Source organism: Drosophila bipectinata, chromosome 3L (genome assembly GCF_030179905.1).
Source record: "Drosophila bipectinata strain 14024-0381.07 chromosome 3L, DbipHiC1v2, whole genome shotgun sequence".
NCBI lineage: Eukaryota > Metazoa > Arthropoda > Insecta > Diptera > Drosophilidae > Drosophila > Drosophila bipectinata.
In genome coordinates, this window is record NC_091738.1 from 4,232,282 (window position 1) to 4,260,235 (window position 27,954).

At 41.3% G+C, this 27,954-nt stretch overlaps 5 protein-coding genes across 6 annotated transcripts; 4 read left to right on the forward strand and 1 right to left on the reverse strand.

Annotated features, from left to right (window-relative positions):
- Positions 1-13,118: 13,118 nt before the first annotated feature.
- On the forward strand, positions 13,119-14,567 carry Eaf6 (chromatin modification-related protein EAF6/MEAF6). Of its 2 annotated transcripts, none has more exons than XR_011442695.1 (4): positions 13,119-13,352; positions 13,409-13,622; positions 13,685-14,070; positions 14,141-14,280. XR_011442695.1 is itself a non-coding variant. In XM_017244723.2 (4 exons), exons 1-4 carry the CDS (start codon positions 13,206-13,208, stop codon positions 14,344-14,346), a joined length of 699 nt encoding a protein of 232 aa, XP_017100212.1. In that variant the 5' UTR covers positions 13,119-13,205; the 3' UTR covers positions 14,347-14,567. The 2 variants fall into 2 exon arrangements, 1 of the variants encoding a protein (XP_017100212.1); XM_017244723.2 differs by having other exon boundaries at positions 13,685-13,816; positions 14,141-14,567.
- Positions 14,568-15,408: 841 nt separating this feature from the next.
- Positions 15,409-18,199, forward strand: TM9SF3 (transmembrane 9 superfamily protein member 3). The gene is made up of 5 exons (XM_017245095.3): positions 15,409-15,695; positions 15,763-16,320; positions 16,520-17,253; positions 17,315-17,545; positions 17,603-18,199. Exons 1-5 carry the CDS (start codon positions 15,564-15,566, stop codon positions 17,745-17,747), a joined length of 1,800 nt encoding a protein of 599 aa, XP_017100584.1. The 5' UTR covers positions 15,409-15,563; the 3' UTR covers positions 17,748-18,199.
- A 1,631-nt stretch (positions 18,200-19,830) lies between these two features.
- On the forward strand, positions 19,831-20,912 carry LOC108127579 (collagen alpha-3(IX) chain). The gene is made up of 2 exons (XM_017244707.3): positions 19,831-19,867; positions 19,928-20,912. The coding sequence occupies exons 1-2, from the start codon at positions 19,831-19,833 to the stop codon at positions 20,845-20,847; spliced, it is 957 nt and encodes a 318-aa protein (XP_017100196.3). The 3' UTR covers positions 20,848-20,912.
- Positions 20,913-23,055: 2,143 nt separating this feature from the next.
- On the reverse strand, positions 23,056-24,846 carry Alp9 (Alkaline phosphatase 9). Its single transcript, XM_017244665.3, has one exon. The coding sequence runs from the start codon at positions 24,820-24,822 to the stop codon at positions 23,269-23,271; it is 1,554 nt and encodes a 517-aa protein (XP_017100154.1). The 5' UTR covers positions 24,823-24,846; the 3' UTR covers positions 23,056-23,268.
- Positions 24,847-25,116: 270 nt separating this feature from the next.
- On the forward strand, positions 25,117-27,635 carry Alp10 (Alkaline phosphatase 10). The gene is made up of 3 exons (XM_017244672.3): positions 25,117-25,268; positions 26,056-27,206; positions 27,262-27,635. Exons 1-3 carry the CDS (start codon positions 25,184-25,186, stop codon positions 27,601-27,603), a joined length of 1,578 nt encoding a protein of 525 aa, XP_017100161.2. The 5' UTR covers positions 25,117-25,183; the 3' UTR covers positions 27,604-27,635.
- Positions 27,636-27,954: the final 319 nt, after the last annotated feature.

The following is a 27,954-nucleotide window of genomic DNA, read 5'->3' on the forward strand; positions in this document are numbered from 1 at the left end:
TGATTTTATGGCTTTATGACCGTGTCCGGGCCATAATTAGAGAGTTCTTTCCCTCGGACAGTAGCCGAACGGCTGCTATTTCCGCCAAGGAATAGAGTGAGTTATTTCCAAACCCACACCCTTTTACATCCTTTCACATCCTGCGCAACATGTGCGCAACAATCGATTGTCTGAGGCTTGTGTAAACATTCAATTTCTCTATCCTTTCTATCCTTTCCATTTTTTTCAAGGGATAAAATATCATTTTTCTCCATTTCACGCAATCAAATTGATTGAGGATCCACGCATTCCCCCCTCCCCACTCTGCTTCGCACTCTGTTCCCGTAGAACCCTTAGCACCTGACGCCGCTGATGATCCTTTTTCCCTTCTTTTTGGTAGGATTGGCGGGTTTTTAGCGTTACCTGCCCAACTACCGATGATATTCAAATAAAGCCGACTCATGTCCTGGCCCGGTACCAGGTAGCGCGCAACATTCCTTAATCCTTCCTCAATCTCGTTTTCGGCCGAATGAAAATAGCTATCTCCCCGGCGTGGAGTGCGTGTTTCTCAAGCGGATCAAAACGAAAGGATTACGGTAAAAATATTGTTGTTTTCCAGCCATCCTACTCCGAGTTTATTGTTCTATTGTTTTCCACTGTTTCGTCAAGGATGGAGACAGGCGAGGCCGAGGGAAAGAGACGATTGTAGGCGGAACTGAATGTCGCTCCTTTGGATTGCTTCATTTTATTCCATTTACTTGGCAGCCAAGTGAGAATTGCGAGAAATGGAAAGGAGCAACAGCAGCAACAGCAGCGGTAGTGGTAGTGGCAGCATAGCGGGTTTTTTCTTCATTATTTAAATTTTTACAGACAGGAAACTCGTTTCTGGGTCTCCTTATCTCGCTGCCGTCTCTTGCCGCCGCGTGGGCATTATGTCAAAAGGATGCATTGCATAACTGTGAATGCAAAGCATAACGGTTCACTCGGCATGGGTGTGACTTAACAGTTGTCTAAGAGGATGTCAAGTTGAGCAACAGATCCCAACGGATATCAATTATGACAACATGTTGAATGGAAATTGTTGATCAAGGAAAAAGGGTTGGAGTCTTCTACAGCTGACGCGAAAAAGGATTCGTTATGGAGGCACCGTTAGGTCGAGGATAAGATTTTCTAAGGATTTTAGAGGGTTAAAAAGAGGATGCCTGTATCCTGGTTAATAATGAGTTTCTATGACGGGGTTATGTAAACAACTCAGCAGCTGCTTTGCATTTAAAGGAAACACCTTTAACGGTACGTCGTTATTAATTTAATAACATATTTGAATTTTCATAAAAATGTTAAAGTTTTTAATTACTGCATGAAATTAATATCCAAAATATCCAAATATTTGAACTTGTTTTTATTATCCATCAATGAAAAATACAATCCATTGATTCGATAACTAGTCTTTGAATCCCGGCTATCCTTAACCCACATCTCAGAACCACTTAATGGTTCTCCTCATAAAACTAGCCATTAATAAATTAAACATTTTTTCGTCAAAATTAAACAAAGCCAGTGATAATGTTATGCGCCAACAATGACACTAAACTGGTATTGATCTCTCAATTTTATGAGATCCCCATAAACTATCAACCGTCCAATGAAAACTGAAATTGGCCAGAGAGTGACATGTGGATAGGGATCATTTCCCCCAAAACGATAAATAAATGCAAATCGAATTCGGCGCAAAAAAAAAACTATCAACTATCAGTGATTAATGATTCGATCTTTGCTAATTTCATATGATTTTTATTATATGTTGTATGCTTTGAAATTGCCATAAATCAAAACATGGATATAGCCAACGATGAGCCAGCTCCCCGATCGTTATTCTGAGGGTTCTATGCTGAGGGGGAACGCGTGTTATTCAAATTTATGCACGAATTCTCACAATAGACTCGCACACGAAGACTGAGAGTTCTTTGAACTTTGGGCTGCGACTATAACGATTATGTCTTCATAGGTTCAAAAAGCTAAGCTAGGGCTTTTGAGGCGAGCTCAAGAAACGAAAACGAAATAACATCATCATGACATAAAAAATTAACTAAAAAAAAAATGAAAGAACTAAAACTCAAAAGTTCATTCGCCTCACGTTAGACAAATTAGAAAAATTAATACGCCGCTGACTTTTCAAAGACCCCGAAAAAAAACTAAATAATAAAAAACGCACCTCGTCCCACCTCTCCCAGAAAAAGATTTGTGTTTTTCTTTCGTGCCCTTTTCTTTTTCGTTTTTTTTTTTTTTATGTAAGCGGGAATGTAACAAACTTTGCTGGGACTGAACTTTTGATTTGCTTTCGAGATTGTATATGTATATGGTTCTGTTTCTTTTTTATTTTTTGGGCAGTTCATTGACCAGCAAGCAAAAGAAAGACCAAAGACAAAGCCCACTCCGGAGTCCGGAGACCAAGAATGGCAATCTAACCAAATGAACTTTAACACAAAAGCCTGGCTCCGAGCTTCAAAATGGAGTTCTAGCCAAAATTACCCAACGGATTAGAAGACGCCAGAAAGAGACATCTTTCCGGTGCGATGGAAAGAGACAGAAACAGAGACAGGGACTCAGTCGGTCATACTTTCAAATTGCAATAAAGACGGTGGAAAAAAACTGCATTCGCTGGCTGCAGTCGGCAGAAGAAGCGAAAAAAGAAAGACCGAAAGAAAGCCTTTCTTTTTGCATTGGAAAAACTGGTTGGCTGCTGCAGAGAAGGAGAGGTTGCTGCTGGCAAGAAAGAGAGAAAGATATGGCAGAGGAGACACAGAGATTGGCAATGAAAGTATCTGGCTGAAAGAATTCTTCTACTTAGATTTTTACGGAAATGTTTCTCCTCGCTCCGTCTCTCTCTATCCATTGGCTCTGTCTCTTTCTACTGTTCAGTTCAACCGAGTGCGTTGAACTTAGCCAGACACAGATACTTACACTTACACAGATACAGATACGTTTACAGAAGTGGAGTAGCAAAGAGATGACAAATAATTAAATGGCAGCAGCGGGTTTCGTTACAGATTTCGGCTAACTGATAAGTCAGAGATCATCAAAATGCCACTACGATTGCAACCGATGCATCCGAAGATGATGATGATTGTGGATGTGCATTACGCGCTGGGAATTCTAATGCGTTTTCTTCTCCCAGCCATGTGGGTCTTCTGGCAACAGGCAGCAAGCAGCAGGTTGAACTTGATGTCTTGGGAGGATAAGAGCTGGCGAGAATTCTTCTTGGTTCTGCACATTCTTCGAATGTCGGTTTCCAAGTGGAACAAATCTGCGCAGAAATCATAGTGCGATAATCTAAGAAATGCAAAGGAAAGTCAGAAAATTAGACGAATGCCAGAAGTTGAGACAATTATAGTAAGGGTCTGACAACAGAACTGGGAACTCTATGAGTGGCGGCCGTCTTTTATGTTTGCAGAAAAATTACAAACAATTAACTCACATTTTGTAAAAGATTAAAAAGAGGCTGACCTTTAAAAGATATTATTATTATTCTATAAGTTAAGGCCCATGAATCAAAAGTTCTAGAATATGTTAACTGGCCCACTTAACTGGGGAAATTCCTCCACTAATCCGAAGAATTCACCAGAATGTTTACGAAATCTATCAAGTTTTCTTGTGGACTCACTAAGGCCTGCAGTTCACTCACATTTGGCCCTAATCAAAACGGAACAAAACAAATGAGTCAGAGATCTTGTTTACATGGATGATGCGGTTACAGTTGTTGCTGTTGATGGCCCATGGTCAAGGGGGTTTCTTGTTTGTTAGTTTATTTGTTTGTGACTTATTTTCGCGACTACACTTTCGGTTAGTTCGGTTAGCTGGTTAGCTGGCTGCAGGCTGAGACTCTGGCTGAGTCAAGCCGTTAGCCCAATTCCTTATGCGCGATATTCCCCGATTCAGCCCGTTTCTGGCCGATTCCAATGAAAAGAAACTCTCCATGTGAGTCAGCCCAGTGTAATCGCAAAGGCGATGATGATGAAGTTGCCGATCAGCACAGAAGTCGTTGACTTCATGAGGCCTCGGCGCTGCTTGTTTACACGCCAAATTATTACAGATGAACAAAAGGCGAAGAACCGTAGCTCCACCAGCTTGAGAGTTGGAGTTTCAGGCAGGTTCAACGACCGTTTTTGTAACACGAACGAAAGAATGGTTTGAAGAGAACCTTCTTTCCATTGCTGGTTGTCGGAGTCGCGAATAAGAACGCGAATATAACGCAAAACAAAGCGGGCGACGATGGCCAACAACTTTCACCAATTTGTTTTGCTTTCGCAGTTCTGGAGTTCGACGACAACAACGTCAGCAACAGCAACAACAGAAGACAGCAATCGAAAGACTTCGACGACAAACAATTGACAGGCCAAGTCAATGAGCCAAGTTGTCAGTTGGCCAATAAGAAAGGTATCTCCCACCAAGAAAGCAAAATAAAATTCTAAATAGATTATTCGTGTACCTTTGATTTCCATCATCTAGAAGATTGTTTTCCTACAACTAGATATCTTATAGAAGAAAATAAAAACTTTATTAGAACTATTTTTTATGTAGACTATATTCTATTTATTTCTTATCCCCTCTGCTTGCCTTTGTAATTATTTTATTTTTCTTTAATAACTTTCCCATTAAAAGCTAATAACGACGCATGCAACTTCCGTTTGAGCCTCGGCTTGCCTTTATTTGATTAGCAGACAAATAGAACGTCACGTTTTGGCCGGGCCAAGAAGCCAGCTCCCACCCCTGCCCTCTGCCCCACCTCCACCACCCCCAACCCCAAGCCTATTGAAACTAAGTTCCCCTCTCACTAATCAAATGCCTCGTTCAATGTTCTGGAAGCCTTGTCTTCGGCGTCGCCTCATGCGTAGCGGTTAGCTTACGGTACTTTTCGTTTTCATTGCACGTCAGCAGCACCACCATCAGAAGAAGAAGAAGAAGAAGGAGCAGAAGACTTGAAAGAAGCAGAACGGGCCGACAGAGCGACGACTGAGCTGCGCAGCCGCAGCAGAGCTGAGAATGTTTAGCCTAGATTCGAGCGCAGGTTCGTTGAACTGACTGCTGACTTCGCGGGCTTTGTATGTCTGCTGATGCTTCTTCTTCCTCTTCGTTGCTGCTGCTGCTTTTGCTTCTTCTTCCTCTTTGCTGCTGCCGTATGTTCTTCCTCTTCCTCTGGCGCTTGCGCTGGTTCTGGCAAGTTCGTTGCCTAAGTCTTTTGTTTAGCAAAGGATTTTAGCTTAAAATGAAAGGAAATTGCATGCGTTTTTTAACGAATAGCAAATAAAAGAAAATTAAAACTTATAATATTATAGAAATTGAGCTGTTTTATAGCTTTTTACTTGAAAAGTACCCTTAAATTTAATCAAATATCAAAAGAAAAAAAATTATTTAGAAATAAACTATAAAACTAGAAAGATTCTTATGATTTGTTTTAAAAAACTCACTAGATTGCAAATGCAGTTGCATTTTATGAAGAAGAGGAAGAGACACAGCTGCTACAGCCGCGGTCGCTGAATAAGAAGAAGAAGCAGCCGCAGCAAAAGCAGTTAAAGCCAATGACCGCAAGTAACTTACATTTGAAAAATGTGTGCAAAAGCACAGCGAAAGGAGACTTGCATACAGATGCACTCCAGAGAAACAGAATGCGAAAGACAGAGCGAGAGCAAAATCCAAAGAAAGACAGTTGGAGAGTGGTGCAGAGATGCAGCAGAACATAACAGTACTCGGCGGTAGCTTCGCGATTCTTTGCTGCTTTTTTTTTTTTGCTGTTGCCCAAACGATGCAAACCGGTCGCCAAGAAGCATTTTCCAAGAAAAATTATTGAGGGAAAGGCGCAAAGAAAAACAACAGCAACAAAAAATCCCAAACAACAAGCAAACATTGAAAAAGTTTTCCGAGCTGAAAAGTTCTTTGGGAAACATTCACCTCGCCGCTGATGAAGGCAATCTCCCAAATGCAATTATGAAATACATTACACTTAATTGGCTATTTATTAGATGGTGCGATGTTTTATTCTAACAACAGAGAGTGGGAGCCATTGTAAATGCTTTCTATTCATTTAAAAAAATTTAAGCCTAATACCTTAAAGATTATTATCCATGAAAAGATTTAAAAAAGAAATAGATACTAAATGTATTAATTTTCTTAGCCTTTTATAAACTTCTTACTGTATGACTCACTTGATAAAACCTGCTTATATTTTATGATTTTTTAAATCCCCAAGCTAGTAGGTAGTATATATTTTACAGTTACATTGCCATCTCGTAACCAAGATCTACCAGATTTTAGTATCTCCCAACCACAACCCACATATCATTGTGCTATCTCCCATCCATGGAGCATCTGCTTCTCCGCCAAATAACCTTCCATGGACCGCAATTGATGTCAAAAATTCATTTTGTTAACCGCAACAAAAAACTTCCACAAAAATTGCAACTAATTGAAAATTGGCAAGCAGCAGATATTTCTTAGCCATAATCGCACTCAGTACAGAATGCAGCTGGGAACAGCTCATTTCCCAAATAGCCATGGCCAGCATCAACAATAGCAACAAAAAATGCTGGAGAAAAAAGGTTAGGAAAGAAACGTTCTAACCACAAAACAACAACAGCAAAATGTTGCACAAAAAAGAATTCCCAGTGACCTAATTTTGCACTCAGATGCAGTTTTTTTTTTTTTTGCAGTTACCATTGTTGTTGCTGTTGGCTTTTAGCGTTAGTTGGCCAACGCTTCCCATTGCCGTTGTTATGTTGCTATTTTTGCTGTTTTTGTTCTCGGCCCGGAAGTTCTTTGCCCATGCGCATTTGCAGTTTGCAAATAACTGAAATTATGCTCACTCCGCTTCATTCCACTTCCAAGCCAGAGTGCAATAAAATTATATACTACAGGAACTGATCGAATCGGTTAGAAGAGGCCGATTTTCCATAGAACGTGGCCATTGGCACTTTTTGGGCAGCAAAAGAAAAACCGATTTTCCTTGAACGTGAAACTTTTCAAAGTTTTCATGACAGCGAATTTCCTACGCCTGGAGCGAGTTATTGAAAACTACTTTTCAAAAGCACGCAAAAAAATTGATGAAATGTATGAGTAATATAGTTTTAAATAATTTAACAAATTTTGAAGAAGTAAGATTAAAATTAAGAGTAAGTTTCGAGTCAGATTAAAGTACCCAACCGCAAAGCTCTTATTATTTCTTAACATTATATAAATTATTCAAACTTCTATTTCAAAACCACCCCAACCGTTTTTAATTTAAGAAATATATCAAATATTATTTTATAAAAATCCAATCACCATAAAAAATATTACTTTCCAATGCATGAAATCCCTTCCCATTATTCCTCGAAAATTGCTCCCTTGTGGATTTCCTCTCAAAATTGTGCCTGGCGTTCTCATCTGTCAATTGTTGCCCACTTTGTATGCTGTAACAGGAGCGTAATAAACACTCGCCTAACGGTGCTTTTCTTTATTTTCGCCATGGCCAGAGAGTGTGCAACTGCAACTTCAACTGCAACTGCCACAACAGCAACTATGGCAACAACAATGGCAAATGCAACTGCAACAACTGCAACGAGCACAGCCAGAACGAATGGCTTTTCAAGTCAGAGAACTGTTCGCTTCGCTAAGTGAAATGCAATATAACCGTACATTTTGCTACCAACACATAGACAAGTACAAATACACTCACACACAGCCATACAGACATAGATGAGAGCTATGCAATTTTCCACTTTTTGCTTTTGACGTGGCTGGAATACGGATTCTATTTGACTTCGGCAAAGACCAAAAAAGTTTGGGATTTAGTTTATCAAATATTTTAGTAAAATATTTTTGAAAATATTTTAAAAAACTTTGATTGCATAAGTAAGATTTCAAATATTTTATTAAAAACCTAATTATACTAAAAATGTATTCAGATTGTGGCTTCATTTAAGACTATCATAGAGGCTGTTTAAAGGCTGTTTTTAATAATTTTAAATAGAATGCATAAATAATAATAATATTGCAAAATAAATATGGTAAATATTATCTTTTTGAATAAAAAAAATATTAAATAAGCTTAGATCTAACAAATATATTTTAAAAACATGATCTACTTTAAAGATTCTATGCACGGCTTAGACTTTAGCCTTATAGTTTAGGGAATTGAATTTTGGCCCGCAAGAGAAAGCAGTTTTTTTCGCTTCTTTCTTCGTTTCTGCAGAAACTGCAGCCACACCAACACCAATGCAGGCCTCCTAGACCAAACGGAGAGTGCGCTGCGCATGCGCAACTCTGTTAGAATGCAATTTTCTGTTTCGCTTCTCTTTCTAGGCGCTTGAGTGTGCGAGTGTGTCTGTGTTTGAACTTTGAAAAGTGGGTGAATGTACAGTAATGTTTGCTGCATGCTCAATTGCAATGCTGCAAGCAACAACAACTAAAACAACAAAAACAAAACGTGGCAAATTCGTGATGTTCTGTCAGGGCCAAAAGCGGCAGAAGAAAAGCCCAAAAGATAGAAGGCCACAAAAGGAAATGATTTAGGGCTTTGGGAAAATACATTCTCTCCAAAAGATAATTGAAGGGGTTAAGGAAAGATTTGAGTATTTTTTTCATTTAAAATGATAAAAATATTAAAGATTTAAGCCCTAAATCTTGGGCACTACCAAAGTAAATTCTATTTAGCAAGATTTGCAAATCCAATATCTTTGGAATTAATACTATAATAGTTCTATAAAAGGGTGGACTTACACCCATATAGTATAATATTTAAAAAGTTATATCTTAATATTTATACTTTTTACTTTAAGCATAAAAACATGATAATCAATCATTAAATGATTTTAAAATTGCAAAAGATACAACCAAATTTTGAAACAAGTGACATAATTTTTTGCTGTTGTTTTGTATTGCTTTTCAGTTAATTGTTAGTGTTATGTGTGCCATTATATTTCCCCTCATTTCACCGAGTGTGTTGGCTCTGTGTTGTTTTTGTTCGATCCGCTGGTGAAGGCCACGCTAATCTTGAACTGTTTTATAAATTGGCACACTTATGCAAAGTCAACGACTCGTCGACGCTTTTTCCCTCCCTACTCTTTCCGCAATGGCGCTGCGCCGCTTCCTCTATCCGCTGCCCGAAGTCGAGAAAAACAGTTAACTGACTTCGTCACTCGCCGCCGTAGTTGTTCGTCGGGCTTCGGGTTTGAAAGCCGAAAGCCCAGCTCTGTGTCGGTGTGACGGTGAGAGTGTGTGCGTGGCGTTGCATAACTTTCATGCCAACGCAGCCAGCATGAGCGCCACGAAAGTTCATTCGCCTCGTGCACTCCATTCGAACTGTCTCCCCCCACCGGCCCGTCCCACATCTTTGGGGCTGCTCCCACTCTGCAGCTCGCGGTCTTTCTCTTTCTACCCCGGCTCTGTCTGGCTCTCTCTCTGCTAACTGCTTCTTGGCCAAGCAGGCCAACATACAGACGAGGTCAAGATAGAAAGGACTTTAAAGAAATAAAATAATTAGTCTTTAGAAAAATTATAAACAAAAAAATGTTTAAAATTCTTGAAACTTTAAAAAGGTTTATAGTTTTAATAGTTTTTCCATTATTCTATTAACTCGACCTCATTAGTACGGTCTTGAATATCTTTGGCTTGCTTTTCTCTTTTTACTAAGCTTGGTTTTCATTTGGCCCGCAGCTTAAAAAAGTTTTCAGAGTTCCTGAGTATATTTGTGTGTTGTGTGTCTCTTGAAAAAGGAATGTTTGTTGTTTGTCAGCGACGACGTTTTTGGGTGAATGTGTTTTGGGCAGAGGCCTAACGAGTCTTGAGACGGGGCGCGGATGCCACAGAGACAAAGACAAAGTCAGAGAGGTGAGATGCTGCGATCGACGATCTGTGCAGTATGCCTGAAGAAAGGTCAGTTCTCTTACCTAACTTTGATTGCATTTTTGTTTTTCTTCGGAATTTGAGCAAACAAAAATCTACATGTGCCCATTAGGATTATTTACAAATGGATCCGGAAAACAAATATGTATGATGTTTGTTGGATACTTATTAATGATTATTCTGTTTATTAATAGACTCACTCTTAAAGCAAAAGGCTGTACAGTTTTACAAAATTTAAAAGAAAGGAAGGTTTTTTAGGAAGAATTTTTATTTTTATAAAATAGGAAAGGTATATTCTTTTAATATGTACATATATATGTATGTATGTACATACATATGTATGTTTTTATTTTTTTATTGTGTTTTTTTTTTTTTTTTTTGCTTCAAATGCACGCGAGACCTGCACGAGTGGCAAAAACAATGAAAGCTTTTAATTTGCTTAGAACAATTTTCAAAGGCATGCAAGCCCACCCAAAAGGCAACAACATTAGACAACATTACAGCAAAAAAAAATAATTATTGGTTTAAAAAACTCCTCGAAATTACAGTTGTAACTCAGAAATATGATACTTATTTGTTTTCATCATATACTTCAACAAAAACTGCCAGATTTTCGTTGCAAAAACAGAAAATCTAAAATATTAAGTATACGTATTTTTTTCCAAAACTTGAAAAAGCATTTAATGATAAAAATTGTATAGATTTTTATGAAACCATCCTTTTAAATAAGTATCTATGCAATAGAAATGCTCTCATTAATTACAATAATCCATGCAGGCCATTAAAAAAGTCTAAATAACATAGATGCACTTTGTGACGCCCCCACACTAATACACACGTACCAGTGCACAAGCAAAGAGAGCGAATGAGAGAATGCGAGTGCAGCGATGGCCGCGAACTTGAACTTTTTGCGCACTCGTTAGCTTGCACATAGAAAAAATCAAGATCAAGTGTCTTCCGGCATTTGCACAGCAACAAAAACTAGAGCTTTTCGCTAAGAGAGTCATAGAGCTATGAAAAAAGAGAGCAAGCTCAGCTAAGAGAGCTTTGCAATGGCCTTTGAGTGGGCGGCTGCATAGGTATGTGTGTGTGTATGTGTATGTGTCTGTGTAGGTGCATATTTAATGGCAAGTGCATTATTTGTGTTATCTCTCTCGCTCTCTCTCTCTATGGCTATGATGTCACTTTGGCTATCAATTGGGGCAAATAAGGGTTACATTTTAGTTTCCTGGTTTCTTTTCCTGTTTAATATTTAAGATTAATTTTCAGCTAAACTTTAAAATTATGATTTAGGATTTAAGATTAATGTGGCTTGGAATAATTTTCTATTTTAAGCAATTTATTTTGTGAGAACCCATTGTTCTTAAATTGATTTATGATCGTTATTTTCAAGTCAATGATTTTGCTGAAATCTTCCATGCCATTTTCCCTTGCTGGCCGAAAACGTAGCAGACTCATTTTCACTCATTTTCGCTTGGCATTGGGAAAGCGATGCGCCTCGTCCAAGTCGGCCTATGTATGCTATATGTGAAATTCTCGGAAAAGTCGAAAACACACTAGCAGCAAGTGCAACAACAACACGTCATCGTTGCAAGCATTGAACTCGATTTTGTTTTCATTGCCGCCTGAATTTCTAAAACGCAGCTAATTAGTTGAGAGTGTTTGCGTTGTTGCTGCAGTGCAGTAGCACTAAGCAGCAGCAGTTGTTGCACTTGCAGTTGTTGCACTTGGAGCTGGCCGCTTCTTTAGCTGTGTTCCACTTTTCTGGCAGTTTTCCACTTTTCCACCAGCCAATACCAGCGACTGTAGCAGATTTCACACGCGGCCAAGCAATTCATCATAAAAATTATTGCAAACTGCCATCAATTGGAGGCACATGAAAAAAATATCCCCAATTTTCAAAAGAAATCTATAAAATAAAATAATAACTAAAATAATAACTTTTTTCAGATATCTGTTCTGGATTCTGGCTTTAAAATTTAAGTTAGTTTTTTTAAAAAAATATTTTTTCCAGTGCATAACCAGAAGAAGATGTCCAAAGCGATCGACGGGCGGGGCTTGTCGAGTAGGGAGGCGTGGAGCAGAGGGCAGCTAAAATATGTATGTTTGCTGAAAACCAAATAAAAATAAGTTTTTCCAAGTCCAAGTCCAAGCCCAGGCCGCGCCTTGTGTGTTTGTTTAAATAAAATGAAAGTTTTTTTTTGCACACTCCAGTCAATGTTTGACATACATAGAAGGCGGCAGTCCGTCAGTCAGTCACTAAGTCGCAGCCGATTGTGTTAGTGGAACGTGGCAGCAGACTTTGTTTAGTCGCGAATTACAAAAAAAAAAAACGACTTGCAACGGTCGTTGCCGTTTCGCTTTTGCTTCTCCGTTTGTGCGTTATGATTTCATTTTCTAATCGAGTTCGTCTTCATCTGAAGACTGCAGTCGATATGATTTTCTTTTGTGGCAAAGAAAAGCGATGCGCTGCAAAATAAAATCACGCATACGCCGCGTATGACGAAAGTGAAATAGACGGCAAATACCGAGAAGGCCCATAAAAAGCGTTTAGCCAAAAAACAAATCCAAGTAAAAGAGAAAGAGAAAAAGCAAGAGAGCGAAAGGCAAAGCCGAAGAAGAAAAGTGGAAGCAGAAGACGCGTAGAGACAGCTAGAACGGTAGCTTCACTTTTTTCGGCGGTTCAACAAACTTTGAGCCGAACTTCGGTGGGTCAATAAACTATGCACGCCACCGGGGGGCGATCATTAGAAGATCATCATCATCGCCACCACATCTCGGTGATGGCGCTTGAGTTGAACCGAATCTTTTGTTTGTGGCAAACGCATAAATAACAAGCCGAAAGAAAGGTCAACGGCACTGACTCTAAAGTGAATGTAAAATGGGGGAGAGGGAAATGGCTGTAATGAAATTGCCAAAGAAAAAAGAACACAACTTCTATATCAGCTAAGAAAAATCTTTTAAAAAGATGAGCCGAAAATCCGGCCATTAGAATTGGTAAGTGGGTACGTTGAACTCTCCTACGGAAAATATAATCAAATCTGATGTACAATTTGGAGTAATCTTAGATTACTAATATATATTACTTATAATTTAATCTATATTCTTGTTTTTTTTAAGTTTAAAAAAATGGCAGAGGATTCTTTTGGATTTGAAAGATCTAAAGGCGCTCATATCAACAGCGCCCTCATGTGTTAATCAATGATAACTCAATATAACTATCGATAGTTTCAAATGACCGATAACCATTTATCGCACCCATCTCTGAGCATCTGTCATCTCTATGTGTTTACATGTGAATATTTTGCTGATTTCTAGCAAAATCCAAATTAACACAATATCTCCGCAATATGAGCTCTCCAACAAGTAAAAACGTCAGCGAGACGAACGGAAACAAGCCAAAGAAGACGGGTAAGACAAATTCCACGACGAAAAGTGGTTCCATGGATACGAGGGCGGAATTGGCGGACCTCATCAAAAAGAAGGCAGAGACCTCGGTGAGACACCATAAACAAACATTTATGTGCGAGATTATATCACAACTGACAAACAGGAACAATTGGCTAACCTGGAGCGGCAAATATACGCCTTTGAGGGATCGTATCTGGAGGACACGCAGCTATGCGGGAACATCATTCGCGGCTGGGAACGGTACCTGACCTCCAACAAGGCGACGAACTCCAAGGCCGACAAACGGAATCGCAAGTTCAAGGAGGCCGAGCGGCTATTTTCTAAATCTAGCATAACTTCGATGGCTATATGTAATCGTAAGTATATGTGAAGCTGATTTGGTTCTTAAATACGTAATTTCTTGCATATTTTATTAAAGCTGAACGCGCCAGCGAATCGGATTCTATAACCAACGAAGACTCAAGCGATAATCAGATCTCTCTGAACCAGAATACAACAACGGCCCACGATGGAGCCACGACAATCAAGAGCACACCAAAAGATGAAAAGGGTAAGAAAGAATTTGTGTTCGAAGACGAAGAAATCGACGTTGTGACGCTGTAGATATACCTAAGTAGCTAGAAGCTATTCAAAATAAGAACTGAGCTAGCAGCGGCTAGCAAACAAATCTGTGATCAAAGTACTCAAATTTAATAACAAGGTTTTAAAAAAGTTCCTTAGCATTGTAAACTAGTCAAAATTTCAAGAAATCCCCAGCTCAAGAATAAGTCTAGCGGTTATATTTATTTAAAATTGTGTTAAGACGTATGTATAAATACCTTATTTGTATCTGCATTTTTACTTAACTAATATATTCTATTATGTATACATCTAGATTCTCCTTCGCACCGCAATGAAGGTAGCCTTGGAGGCGTATCAGCCGGTGGAGGAGCAAGTGGTGGAGGCATTGGAGGCTTAAGTTCTGGAAATAAGGATGTCCTGGGAACACCAACGTCTAACACAAAAAGTAAACTGTCGAGCAGCTCGAGTGCCACGGCGAAAAAGAGCGGGCACATAAATAAAAAGATTCGCCATCGATGATTTAGCAATTTTCACTTAAAACCTTTGAAATTAAAATTGTACAATTGATAAAAAGATAGTAGGCTTTTAGATATTAGTTTTATATTCAAAGATATGTTAATTTTCAATCAATTTATTAATACAGATCAAAAATCAATTATACATTTATACATACAATACTTTAAAACACTTTTTTAATCCTCATTTTTACCATATAACGAAATAAATCAAGATTATTTAAATTTTAAATTTTTGATCAATTTTTAAATCATACGTGTGGCAACGCTGTCGATAATAGTGCTGGAAAGCGCAGAAATAGCTCATGACGTGTGTTCTAGTTCTGAGAGGCAGCTCCGGAACCAGATCAAAAGAACTGAACTGACTTAGCTCTACGAGACATTTTCACTAGAGGTGCAAAAACATCGATGTATGGAGACATCGATGTTTTTCGATGTTTTTCCCAAAACATCGATGAAACATCGATGTTTTTAAAAATTAAAAAAATATTTTTTAAATAAGTTTGTTGTTTTGTGTCATGTGGAGTTGCCTTAAACGGCTCCCCACACGCGTAGGTCCGAAGAAAGGGGTACTTCAAAGGCCTTGGCTGTGGCTAACGGAACGTTTTATTCTATAAATTCATACATTAGTTTACAATTCAAATATTAATCCTTCTTCTTACCGCAGTGTGCCCTCCTACAATCAACAAAACAATGAATGGCACTTTTTGGCGGCATTCACACTACCGCTATTAGTAGGCCCGTAATTCCGACAACTTAAAATACTACATTTCCTAATAATACTGACTTAACTATCGATAACAATGTTTTTGACCGTCGACAAAGTTAAATAGATAAATAGACATACGGTTGTAATAAAATTTTAAAATTTAAAACTAAAATTTTTAAATTTTTAAATTTTTAAAATTTTAAAATTTAAAATTTAAAATTTACGTACCTTTTCTTTGCTTGTTCTCTTGATAGTGACGGCACAAAAACATCGATGGTCAAAAAAAACATCGATGTTTTGGAAAATTCAAAAAACATCGATGCATCGATGTTTTCATCGATGTTTTTTGCACCTCTAATTTTCACTATCCGGCAAATTATTGTTTGCTACTTTTTGGCAGGATTGGGACTCCCCTCGGGCAAGCGAAGCATAGCACCTGTCCGCCGGCAGAGCGAGAGAACGTAAACGGTACCTGGGACAGACCCCCGCACGCAGAAAACCCCCCTTGAACGATGGGCCCCAGCCGAATCAGCAGCTCCACGGTGGCTCGGCAGCAGCGGCAGTTCCATGCCATTTGTTTATGTCTGCTTGTTGTTGGCAGCTGCTACGTGTCGCAGTCTCAGGCAGATGAGCACAATCACAAGGTGAGTGTATGCGGGTATCTGTATCGTACACCTGAGTATATTTAACGAGTTATACCATTCTCACCAGTACAACGATCGGGACGAGGTGGTGCTATGGATGAACACGGTGGGTCCTTATCACAATCGCCAGGAGACCTACGCCTACTTCTCCCTGCCCTTCTGCAGTGGCCAAAAGTCCTCCATCTCGCATTATCATGAGACTCTAAGCGAGGCCCTTCAAGGAGTGGAACTGGAGTTCAGTGGCTACGAGATGGGATTCAAGACCGATGTCTCTCGAAGTATTATCTGCATGGTGTCCCTGACGGAAGAGAGCACTAAGGCCTTTACCTATGCGGTGAAGAACGAGTACTGGTACCAGATGTACATCGATGGTCTGCCCATTTGGGGAAAAGTGGGTGAACGGGACGAGCGGGATGGCAAGTTCTATATATTTACGCACAAGAAGTTCGATATCGGCTACAATGGCCAGCAGATTGTCGACATCACTCTGACCACGGAAGCCAAGGAGGAGCTCAAGGCCGGAGCGCATATTAATTTCTCCTACGAAGTCAATTGGAAGCCCAGCACGGTGGAATTCAAGAACCGATTCGACAAGTACCTAGACCCCAACTTTTTCCAGCACAGGGTGAGTAAAAATGGAAAAACTGATAATACGAAAAACCAATTACTTGCAAAGGAACATAAGTGTCCCGTCTACCTAATCATGAGTCATATTTTGAACTCCCGAGAAACCTATCCTACTTTATCAGTTGTAGACTGTAGTAGTCTTTGTAGAAAATGATTCTACCATCACATAATCATAAATACAAACTCTTACCCCGCAGATCCACTGGTTCAGCATCTTCAACAGCTTCATGATGGTAATCTTCCTGGTGGGCCTTGTGTCCATGATCCTTATGCGTACCCTGCGCAAGGATTACGCCCGGTACAGCAAGGACGAGGAGGTGGATGATATGGAACGCGATCTGGGTGATGAGTATGGTTGGAAACAGGTCCATGGCGACGTTTTCCGATCGCCCCCAAACACTCTGCTCTTTTCGGCTTTGGTCGGAGCAGGTTATCAACTAATATCTGTAGTCTTTTGCGTCATCATGTTCGCCATAGTGGGAGAGCTGTACACGGAACGCGGTTCCATGCTATCCACGGCGATCTTTGTTTATGCAGCCACCTCGCCGATTAATGGCTACTTTGGAGGATCATTGTATGCCCGACTAGGCGGACGTTTGTGGATCCGTCAGATGCTGGTCTCCGCTTTCACGGTACCCGTTGCTGTCTGTGGTACGGCGTTCCTGATCAACTTTATCGCCATTGGATACCATGCCTCCAGAGCGATTCCCTTCGGCACCATGGTGGCGGTTACGTGCATCTGCTTGTTCGTGATTCTGCCCCTTACCCTGGTGGGCACTGTTGTGGGCCGCAATCTCGATGGCCAGCCGGACTTCCCGTGTCGCGTAAATGCAGTGCCGCGTCCTATTCCCGAGAAGAAGTGGTACATGGAGCCGTTGATTATCGTGCTACTTGGTGGCGTTCTACCATTTGGTTCAATTTTCATTGAGATGTATGATCCTCTGAGGAAAATCTCGAAATTCTTTAATAATTTGTATAATCTTAACACACAGGTACTTTATTTTCACCTCCTTCTGGGCATACAAGATCTACTATGTCTACGGATTCATGTTGCTGGTGTTCACCATTCTGACAGTGGTCACCGTCTGTGTGACCATTGTGTGCACTTACTTCCTGCTGAACGCCGAGGACTACCGATGGCAGTGGACGAGTTTCATGGCGGCGGGTTCCACCTCTATTTACGTTTATGCCTACTCGTTCTACTACTTTTTCTTTAAGACCAAGTAAGATTGAAAATTGTATAATTAGTGTTCTTTTCCTAACTTTGCACTTTCTTTCAGAATGTTTGGTCTCTTCCAAACGGCGTTCTACTTTGGCTACATGGCTCTATTCAGCGGCGCCTTGGGTATCATCTGCGGCACCGTCGGCTATGTGGGCACGAATCTCTTCGTGCGCAAAATCTATTCCAATGTGAAAATAGACTAAGAGTCCTGTGACTTGATGCACCCCGCTCCCTGTCCCAGATCTGTATATCATCCAAAACGATTTACACTTGTATTTATTGAGTAGCGATTTAGTTCTGTGCGTGTTTTATATTTTTGGCTCCAGTTGGGCGTTCTCCTTTATTTTTGCTCTTGGTTTCTCAATCTGTACCTCTCACTTCTCAAGTTGGTGTGAAAATGAATGCCAGTCCAATGTATTCGCACCAAAGATTATATATTCAGTTAATCGAATGTATACGCAAGGCGCAAGTATTGCTTAGATAGTGCTTTTCGGAATTGTAAGACAATGAGAATGACAAAGCTAATTAGATTCTGTAATTATTAGTGAACCATAAAGACGGTAGAATATATATTTGTAAATTGGAAGCTCAATTTTGTGCATTTATTTTTTCGAATAATTGCATAAACTTACTTATTAAAAATATATATTTACAATTATTGTTTTATTTAACTTAATGGGTAAAGTCAATCTTAATTAACATTTTACCTAGCATTTAGATATTTCACACTATAGATTCAAACTCAAAAATTAAAACTAACTAGTTGACTGAAAATTCCGAAGATCACTTAATTAAACTAAAGCATCTGAGCACTCGTGTACTTCATCAAAATGATTTCAATTATTTGCCTAGAAAACTTATCAATCTATGCAATTGCAATAGAATGTGACTTGAACTTGTTTGCGCCAATTAAGTTTATGTACGATGCAAGAAATGTGCTGATTAGCCATAGTCGATAATCTAATAAAAAAAAAAATTAATAAATAAAAACAAACTCCTCTCGTTTTCACTCGTTAATCTACATCTTGGACATTATCGGGCCATATAAAGATCATTGGGGATTGTAAAACAGCTTGGCTGAATCAGCTTGGCAACATTGACCCCCAAAATTTGTTATTTCACTTCAAGGGGGCCCACCTTTTGTTGTGCAATTAATTGGTTTGGACACCTTATCTCTGCATATATAAGGTATTCTTTTCTGGCCGATCGGATCAAGTGCTTTTGGGATTATTCCATGACATCTGAATTGATAAAGAATATTATTTGGATTCCTTTTTCTTTTTTTTTTTGTTTAGCTGATAGGACTGAGTTTGGACGAACCTACTCCATTGAATTATGGTTACTACGCACAAGATTATTATCTTCTGGGGATAAGTCACAAGAAATAGATTGCAAAAAATAAATATTTAGGATCTTACTACCATTTGTAGGCCTTCTACCAACTGGTTTTACTTTTCCAACTTATCTATGGAAGCTCTCGAGATGGCCAATCTCGCCACAACCTTAGTAAGTAACGTAAACGGCGCTTGTTCCAAAGTGGCCACTTCCAAAGCCAACAAGTGTCTGCCTCTAATGACGCGTGTTGTGTCGTGGACTCTGTCTTGTCAATGGAATTCTCAGATAAGTCGAGAATGTCGTCGTTCCCTCAAAAACCTTTTCAAATCCGATCCGCCGCACATGTGAAGCCCTGATTAAGAACATATTGATTTCGTAATTTATGCTAATTTCGAGAAGATGGAAACTGTAACGGCGCTTCGGAAATAATTTTCTTCAAGCTTTTCGATTCTATTGTGAAAGTGATGAAAATAATTGACCAACAATCGACTCTGTTTGAGTCGGGTGTCATTTTGATAGGCATCGCCCACCTTTGGAGAACATAAACTTCCCGATTTAATCGCGTTTAATGGCTTGATTGACAGTTGATGTATTTTTGAAGCCACTTCCCGCAGACTCTGGGCCAAGAACCCGAGAACCCTGCTGACCCATTTTTGGGCTTGGCTCGGCTGTTAATGACTGCTTGTATTTATATATCTTCTTGCATAAATTATCATCGTAATGCCACTTTTCCATTTGATCTCTTTAGCGTTTCCCTTTCGATTGGGGACCAAGAACAGTTATGGAGATGCGGGAAATGTTTTTCTGGGTTCGATTTTTAGATTATTTTGTTTATTTTATATGCATATTAAAATCTTGTCCACTTTCTGGGGGTTTTCGGCAGCTTATAAAAGCTGTAACGGATCTCTGGACTCAGCTCAGTCGGCTCGGAACACATTTTCCAACAACATCATGGTTCATCTTTATCTTTTGGCTGTCTTTGCTTTCGGTAAGTTTTTATTTTTTAAAGAAACTGAACGAAATTATCCTTAAACATATTATTTTTTAGGACTCTGCTTCCATGTGGAAGCCACATTGATGAAATGCGCTTGTGATCCTGGCGCCAAGGGTGAACGAGGACCTCCTGGACCCCCAGGACCACCTGGTCCTCCAGCTGGCCTAGCAGGCAGTGGCTCTGGGTACTGGGGCAGCGGTTCTGGGTACTATCCCCCAGCCGGACCTTTTCCACCGAATCTTCCTATTGTTCCGGGACCCAGAGGTCTACCTGGTCCACCGGGACCCCCTGGATATTGCTTCCCATGCCCTGCCATTCCTCCCGTTCGTTCTTTCCCACCACCTGGAGTACCGATTCCTCCCTTCATCTCCTCGCAAGCCGTTCCCGGAGGCTTAGGCGCCTCTGCTTTGACTACTGCCGTGGGAAATATAATTGTGATTCCCGGAGGAGCGGGAACTGGATTAACAGGTCGTGCCCAGTTTTTCCATATCGCCCCAGATGGCCAGGTGATGCAGATCGACCGTCCCCAGAATCTGCCAATTGATTTGTTCGATTCGCCAGTAAATGCTCCCGCTGCAGCGCCCATTCCTCCACCACAACCAACATCAGCATCCATTACGGGGATCACACCACCGGCCATTCAAGTGGCACCCACTCAGCCCACTACCGGAGATCTGGGGTCTCAGCAGCCCACTCTGCTTCCCGAAAATGTCGAGGAAACCATATTTGCGGTCGGTAATCGCAAGGACTTTTTGCGCGGTGGATCCGAGGCGAGTGACTGGAGAAGGATTCTGCTTTTGGGAGAGCGGCCCTCGGACGTCCTTCTGCCACCCAATGGACCCTCTGTGCAGGCGCACAGTCCCAACCTGGAGAGCAGCGTGGAGAGCTTTCAACGGGCTCTGGTTGAGCTAAAGGAAAAATACTCCAATCTTGTCCAGCCTCGAAGTGCCAACCAATATGCAGTCTATATTTGAGGAAAAGATTATAAATTAGTTGAATAATAATAAACAAAACAGTACTGATTATGTCTAAAGGAAAAGGAGATTATTTTTTACTGTCAAACACAATAATCTCTAATTTAATTATCTGCTTTTTGACAAGTATGCAACAAAGCAAATATTTTCCCATGTTTTACGTCATAAATATGACGTAAATATAAAGCTTATAGTCTATAAATTATAGAGAATACTTATTGATGACAGCTTAGATGTCCCCTGTCATTTTATATACGTCACAGTTTCCGATTTTTTAATTCCCTTACCTTTCAATGATCTTGGGAATTCCCTTAAGAATCCCCATGATAAGGAGTTTTATTTACCAAAATAATTATCGGTGTGAGAAATTCTGCCTAACCATGATATGGTAAAAAAAATGTCTCTTAAAACCATTTAAATCAAAGTTCGAGAATATTTTTCCACGAAATATACTTATTTTATTGTTTAAATAAAATTGAAAGACCCCTATCACAAGTGTGATAATTGAGCTTCTCGGAAATGACAAAATCAAAACAAATAAAATCTTATAGGGTAGTCTGAAGGTAAAATAGACTTTTTATTTTATTTTGCGATAGTCTGTAAAAAATTTTATATTTTTTTAAAAAGTAAATAAATGGGGCGTGACCAACATTATTATAAGAATAAATAAAAACGAAAGGAAACGTTTGTTTAAAGCATCAGTTACTTTTTAGAAATTCGTAAAAGAAAATGTAGTTCTTAAAAGTTAATAGTTAAAAGATTAAAAATAAATTAAAGAGTATAAGGATATTTAGATAAAGATGTTTTAGATAAAATTCAAATTTTAAAACAGACTAAATTTATTTATAAAATTGTGGGAATCACTTTGTTTGAATGGCCTTTTCAACTGAATTTCTACCTAAGCAAAAATACAAGCTAATGCATAAATAATAAAGTTTATGAGTTTATTGACTTGATTCCAAAACAATTTATGGTGAATTAGATTTTAAAGAGCAAAACTGGACTGCCCTCTGGAAGTAGTGAAAGTCACCTATGTTTGTTTTTCATTCATTAAAAAATCTTTATCAGATTTTTATTAGAACGAAGAAGTGCCAAAAGCCAGATATCACTAATAATATTTTTGTTTTGTTTTAAAAAGAGAAACCTCCTCCAAATTGGATTGATTTCAAAGGTTGATTTCATAATAGAATATCACGCCATCCCCCCAACCCGTCAGCTAAAGTCGAAAATTAAGTTTATTTTTAAAGTTTATATTTAATCGTTTTTAATCAGATGAACGTCTGCTACTTATCAGACATAAGCGTAATTTTTTTGGTATTTCTATTGATCTCTTGATCAGTGGTGTCATTTCCGCTTTTTTCCCGTCAGATCTGGGTTTTTTTGAAGCGTGATTGCGGGAAAAATATGAAAACAGCGGGCAGCGGAAATTCTGACTTTTTGATGCATTCTCTGTTGAAAATATTTTAAAAATCAAAAAGAAACAAATCTCTCCAATCCTTGAGTATTTTGGTACTCCTAATATAGATAAAATTGAACGACTGTACAACGACATAACCCTGGTAGAGTGGGAAAATGTCGATGATACTGTTAAGTTCTGGGCTGAAGTTCTTAGATATCGGGATTCTGGCGGAAACTGCCGTTTTCCGGAATTGGCTTCAGTTGCTCTGCAAATGCAGTTCTGCCTTGGTCGAATGCCGACGTCGAGCGGGTGTTCAGCCAAGTACATTTAATAAAAACGAAAATTCGAAATAGCATGAGCGTTGAAACGTTAAACGCTATACTGAGTATAAGGTCCATATTTTAATTTGTATCTTAAAATTATAAATTAATTTAAAATTTTAAAATTTAAGGTACGGGCTGCGTCGACACAATATGTGCTGTTTTAACTATAATATACACCCCAGCTGCCTATCTACAATTGTAGACAAGAAATTTTATCCAACTGATGATGATGATAATATTGACGACATCTTAAATATAATATAGATCTTAATTTTTGTACATTATTGTTTTTTTTTGGTTTCTTTGTAATGATATCCGTTAGAGAATTACCCATATATTTTATGTTAAGTGGAACTGAGGGCTTATTAGTGAATAACATGCAGTACATTGCCTTATAAAAATCAGTTTTTTTCTTAACTTTTTTTCTCTGGTATTCCGCTTTTTTTAGCTTTTTTTTTTCATTGATCCAGCTTTTTTTGCTCAGAAAAAAGTGACACCACTGCTCTTGATAGGGAACACACTCCTTTTCCGTGGAGTGGGCCTGGCCCCTCGAATAATTTCTTTTTCTGGAGGGGCATGTGTCCGCACCTGTCAATTTAGTTGAGTATTCATTTAACACGATAAAGCGTACGTGAGATATCATCGTCTAGTGGTTGGATAATTAAGAGTCCTCCGAGCTGTCAATCAACTCCTGATTTCCTAATCGCAAGCGGTGAGTCCATCGCCGACGCAAGCGGCAAACGCCATTATGTGGGGAATGGTGTTCTGCTCGTAGACTCCGGTGAAGAGGTGGGCCCAGGGACCGGAGGCGAATACTCCGACATCCTCGCCGCCATGGGTCTCCGATTCCAGGGGTGCCATCGCCGGGAAGAGCTGATCAAAGTCACCGATGGTGGGCAAGCTGGTGGGATCCTCTCGCTGGTGGGTTTCCGTGTTGTAGAAGTCCTCGAAACTCTTGCCATTGGCGTAGGTGAGGGCCAGGTAGGGTTTTCCATCCTTGGCCTTCGATTTGGTGGGTCCAAAGATATCGCTGCCTCGGGGCTGGTAGCCAGCGACGCTGAAGGTGTGCGAGTGGTCGGAGGTGACCACGATGAGGGTGTCCTCAGGGTTGGTCATCTCACGGGCTCTCTTCACCGCCTTGGACAGCTCCGCAGTTTCGTCCAGAGCGATCCTGGCCATGGTTTCATGATGGCTGATATCAATCTTTCCACCTTCCACGAACAGGAAGTACCCGTTCTCCTCGGTCTGCAGAACTTCAATTGCCTTCTGGGTCATCTCTTCCAGCGTGGGTTCATTGTTGTCGGGATCGGCCAACTGCTCCATGTGGTAGTGCATGTGGCTCTTGCTGAAGAGGCCCAGCAGACGACCCGTCTCGGTGGCATTTACCTTGAGCAGTTTCTTCTGGGTCTTCACAAAGGTGTTCCCCGCATCCAAGGCCTCGAATTCCTCAACCAGATTGCGTCCATCCGTGCGTCGGCCCTTGTCGTAGTGCTCCGGGCTGTAGAAGCTCCTCTTGCCGCCTCCCAACATGACCTTCAGCTTGCTGCCCACCTCTCCATGGATCAGTTGGACGGCTATGTCCTGCAGACCCTCAGAGAGCTCACCGCAGGCTTCCTCCAGCACAGCATTGTTCTCCCACTCGCGATCGGCAACGTGGGCATAGACTCCGGAGGGCGATGCGTGGGTCAGTCGGGTGGTGGTCACTATTCCTGCGGCTTTGCCGGCGTCCATAGCCCACTTACCGAGAGAGAATACGTGGTTGGTCTCGTTGGCCATGGCCAGGCAGTCGCCGCGCTTCACGTGGGCATTCACTCCGATGGTTCCGTAGTTCGCTTTCACGCCACACAAGTACGAGGTGGATGTGCAGGCACTGTCGGGCACTATTTTGTCCACGGAGTAGGTCTTGGAGAGACCGGTGAAGGGGAACTCCTCGAAGGACAGCTTCATCTCCTCGCCTCCAATGTAGCTCCTTGCAGCAGCCAGGGTGGCCAGTCCCATTCCATCGCCCAGGAAGAGAATGATGTTCTTGGCCTTGTTTGTGTTTCTTATGTAATTCAGCTTCTCCCGTATCAGCTTCTTGCTGGCGGAGTGCCAGAACTCTTGGGTTTCCTCTCCAGATATCGTCCGCAGCCGGGGACTGCTCGGCAGATGCGGGTGCATCCGCTCCTCGTCCTCGGGCGCCTTGCCGGGCACCGCCGCACTCCAGGCGACGGCTACCAGACCCAGCCCAATCCAGAACTTCAAATTCAGCATTTTCGGGTGATGCTTTCACTGTGCCAGCCAGGTGAATACTGTACTCCAGAGTCACATGCGGGCCTTTATAATCCATCGGGTGCAGTCGACGGTGGTCGGGTAATTTACGACACCTCCTTGGCCAGACCGTGATACTCACGTTTCCAAAGTTCTAAGCCCGAAAGCCACTCGAGATAATTAATCGATCGCCACTCTAGATTTCACCTCAAATCACAATAACAATCATATATAATGCGTATGAAACCACCTATATAGCAGGAAGAGTCGGAGGCTATATAACCAGGCCGATCCGGCTCTATTGGCCAGTCTGTGGCCAACTGTCGTTCCGAGCATTAGTCAGTTCCAAGTAAGCCGCTCCAAGATGCGAAAGAGTTGCCTAATTCTGTGCTCATTGGCACTCCTTGCTATTCAGGCGCGAGGTGACCTATCCGACGAGCAGGAAAATGGTGAGTAGCTAATCAGAACGAAGTGGCCACCCGATCGAATCCGATTTGTGGAGGCTTCGGCTTATCTCCAGCCAATGGGAAGCAGCCATGCGTTATCACAAATCTTGTCAGCTCATTAGACCCAACTAATCTTGATATATTTATAAACCAGTACGTCAGTTTGAGAGTTTTATAAATTATGCTGCATTTTAATCTTTGTAAATCAAAACCTGAACTTGGGGAAAGGTCCTGTGGTTTTTAAATAATTGCGAATATATATTTAATAAATCTTTATTTAAAATATATTAGGGCCTTTAGCAGACAAGAAAAATTAATATATAACGAAATATATTACAAATCTCTTTCTAAATATTTTTCAAGTAAACAAAAACGAATACTTTCTTGGATCATTAAAAAGTAATTAGACTCTAAACATAATCCCTCACTTTTGTTACTAAGCTAAGGGTTATTTAAGTATTCAAAGATTAAGCCCTAAACCTGAAAAAACACCATAAAATAAACTACAACTCATTGAGAGCTAAAGCCAATTTTAATGATGAAATCACAAATTATAAGTAGGAATGAAAACGTTTATAACACGTGTGGGTAATCTTATTATAGTTGCCGATTTCCCCAACGATAAGAAATCAGCCGACGAAAACCATAAAAACCTAAAATTAAAACGGATTTATAGATCATATCAGAATTGGCCACCCGAATAATAAGTTTATGGTCTTGGAGGAATGTTTTATTGGAACTCTTCCTTTCCGACAATCAGTTGCTAACCCAAAGTCCGATTGGTTTTCAGCTCAACATCCACGTTTGATTTCATCACGAGACTTTGAGGCCCTCAACGAGGAGCTGGACACACGTTTCTGGCATGATAAGGCCCAGTCCATTTTGGCCGATAAGGTGGCCAAGTATAAGAAGCTTAACGAGAACCGGGCCAAGAACGTGATCTTGTTCCTCGGTGATGGCATGTCCGTGCACACGGTTACGGCCACACGCGCCTTCATGGGCGACAGCAACATGCAGGTGTCCTTCGAGAAGTTCCCCTACTTGGGCCTGTCCAAGACCTACGCCGTAAACGAGCGCACTCCGGACTCGGCCAACACCGCCACGGCCTATTTGACCGGAGTGAAGGCCAACTACGGCACGATCGGCGTGACGGCCCAGGTCCAGCGAGGCGACTGCGTGGCTGCCACAACGAATAGCACCCACGTCCAGAGCATCGCCCAGTGGGCTCAGGAGGCCGGCAAGTGGGCTGGTCTGGTGACCACCGCTAGGGTGACCCATGCCTCGCCAGCTGGCGTGTATGCCCACGTCGCCGACCGTAACTGGGAGCACGATGGTGAGATTGTGAGCTCCGGCTGCAGTGCCGAGGAAAACACAGACATTGCCCGCCAGTTGGTGGAGTGGCCTGTGGGCCAGGAGCTGCGCGTCATTATGGGTGGTGGCCGGTCCTACTTCCGTGACCAAGCCCAGCACGATGAAACCGGAGTCTTGGGCCTCCGCACGGACGGTCGTGACTTGATCCAGGACTGGCAGGACATCAAGAAGCAACAGGGCGCTGAGGGCAAGTATGTCTGGTCTCTGAAGGGCCTGCTGGAAACGGATCTGAACAAAACCGATTACCTCCTGGGACTCTTCGAAACCTCGCATCTGCCCTACCATGGCGATCGCCAGAGGACCCATTGGGACAGTGCCGAGCCCTCGCTGTCCGACATGACCGCGTCGGCCATCAATCTTCTGAGCAAGAACGACAAGGGCTATTTCCTGTTTGTGGAGAGTGGCAGGATCGATATGGCCCACCATGCCACTCAGGCCAAGAAGGCTCTGGAGGATACCCAGGAGTTCGCTGCCGCCATAGAAATGGCCAGGAAAATGACCGACGTGGAGGACACTCTTATCGTGGTGACCTCGGATCACTCGCACACTATGTCCATTAATGGATATCCGGTGAGTTATTAAACTCAACTTTTGTAATCCATTTTACTAAACCTTTCCCTTTTAGTACCGTCGGCAGAACATCCTCTCCCTGGCTCCCAACTTGGCGGATGACGAGCTGCCCTTCACCATTCTCTCCTATGCCAATGGACCTGGTTTCGCCGATACTTTCAGCTCTGCCAGCGGCCGCGTAGATCTCTCGCACGTGGACACCACCAACCCGGAGTTCGAGTTCCAGGCCACAGTTCCCCTGAGCAGCGAGACCCACGGAGCCGAGGATGTGGGCGTTTTTGCATCGGGTCCCTTCGAGCATCTGTTCACCGGAAACTTCGAGCAGAGCAGCATCCCCGCCATGATGGCCCACGCCGCCAACATTGGACCCTTTGCCAAGGATAAACTGGACGATTAGCTTAAATAAAGTCTCATTATGGAATACTCAAAGTATAACCAGTAGTTTAGGATTAGCCCCTAGGGAAAGTCAGTGAAACTAATGGGGAAACTGTACGCTAATGTAAATAGATCGTTAAATAAAAAAAAAAACATAATATTGGTAGAAGAAAGACAATGTATTTACGTGGTTATGGACTTCCAAACTCCTATTAGTTCGATCCTGATGATTCATGTTGTCCAGTGTAATGAGATAACAATTAGCCTTCGAGGAGACACATGACCAGGTAGGCAGGCACACGACACCCCAAGTATATATGTGTACCTGGCCTCTCACCCACATTTCCCGAAGGCACTGGAAAAAGCCTGACTT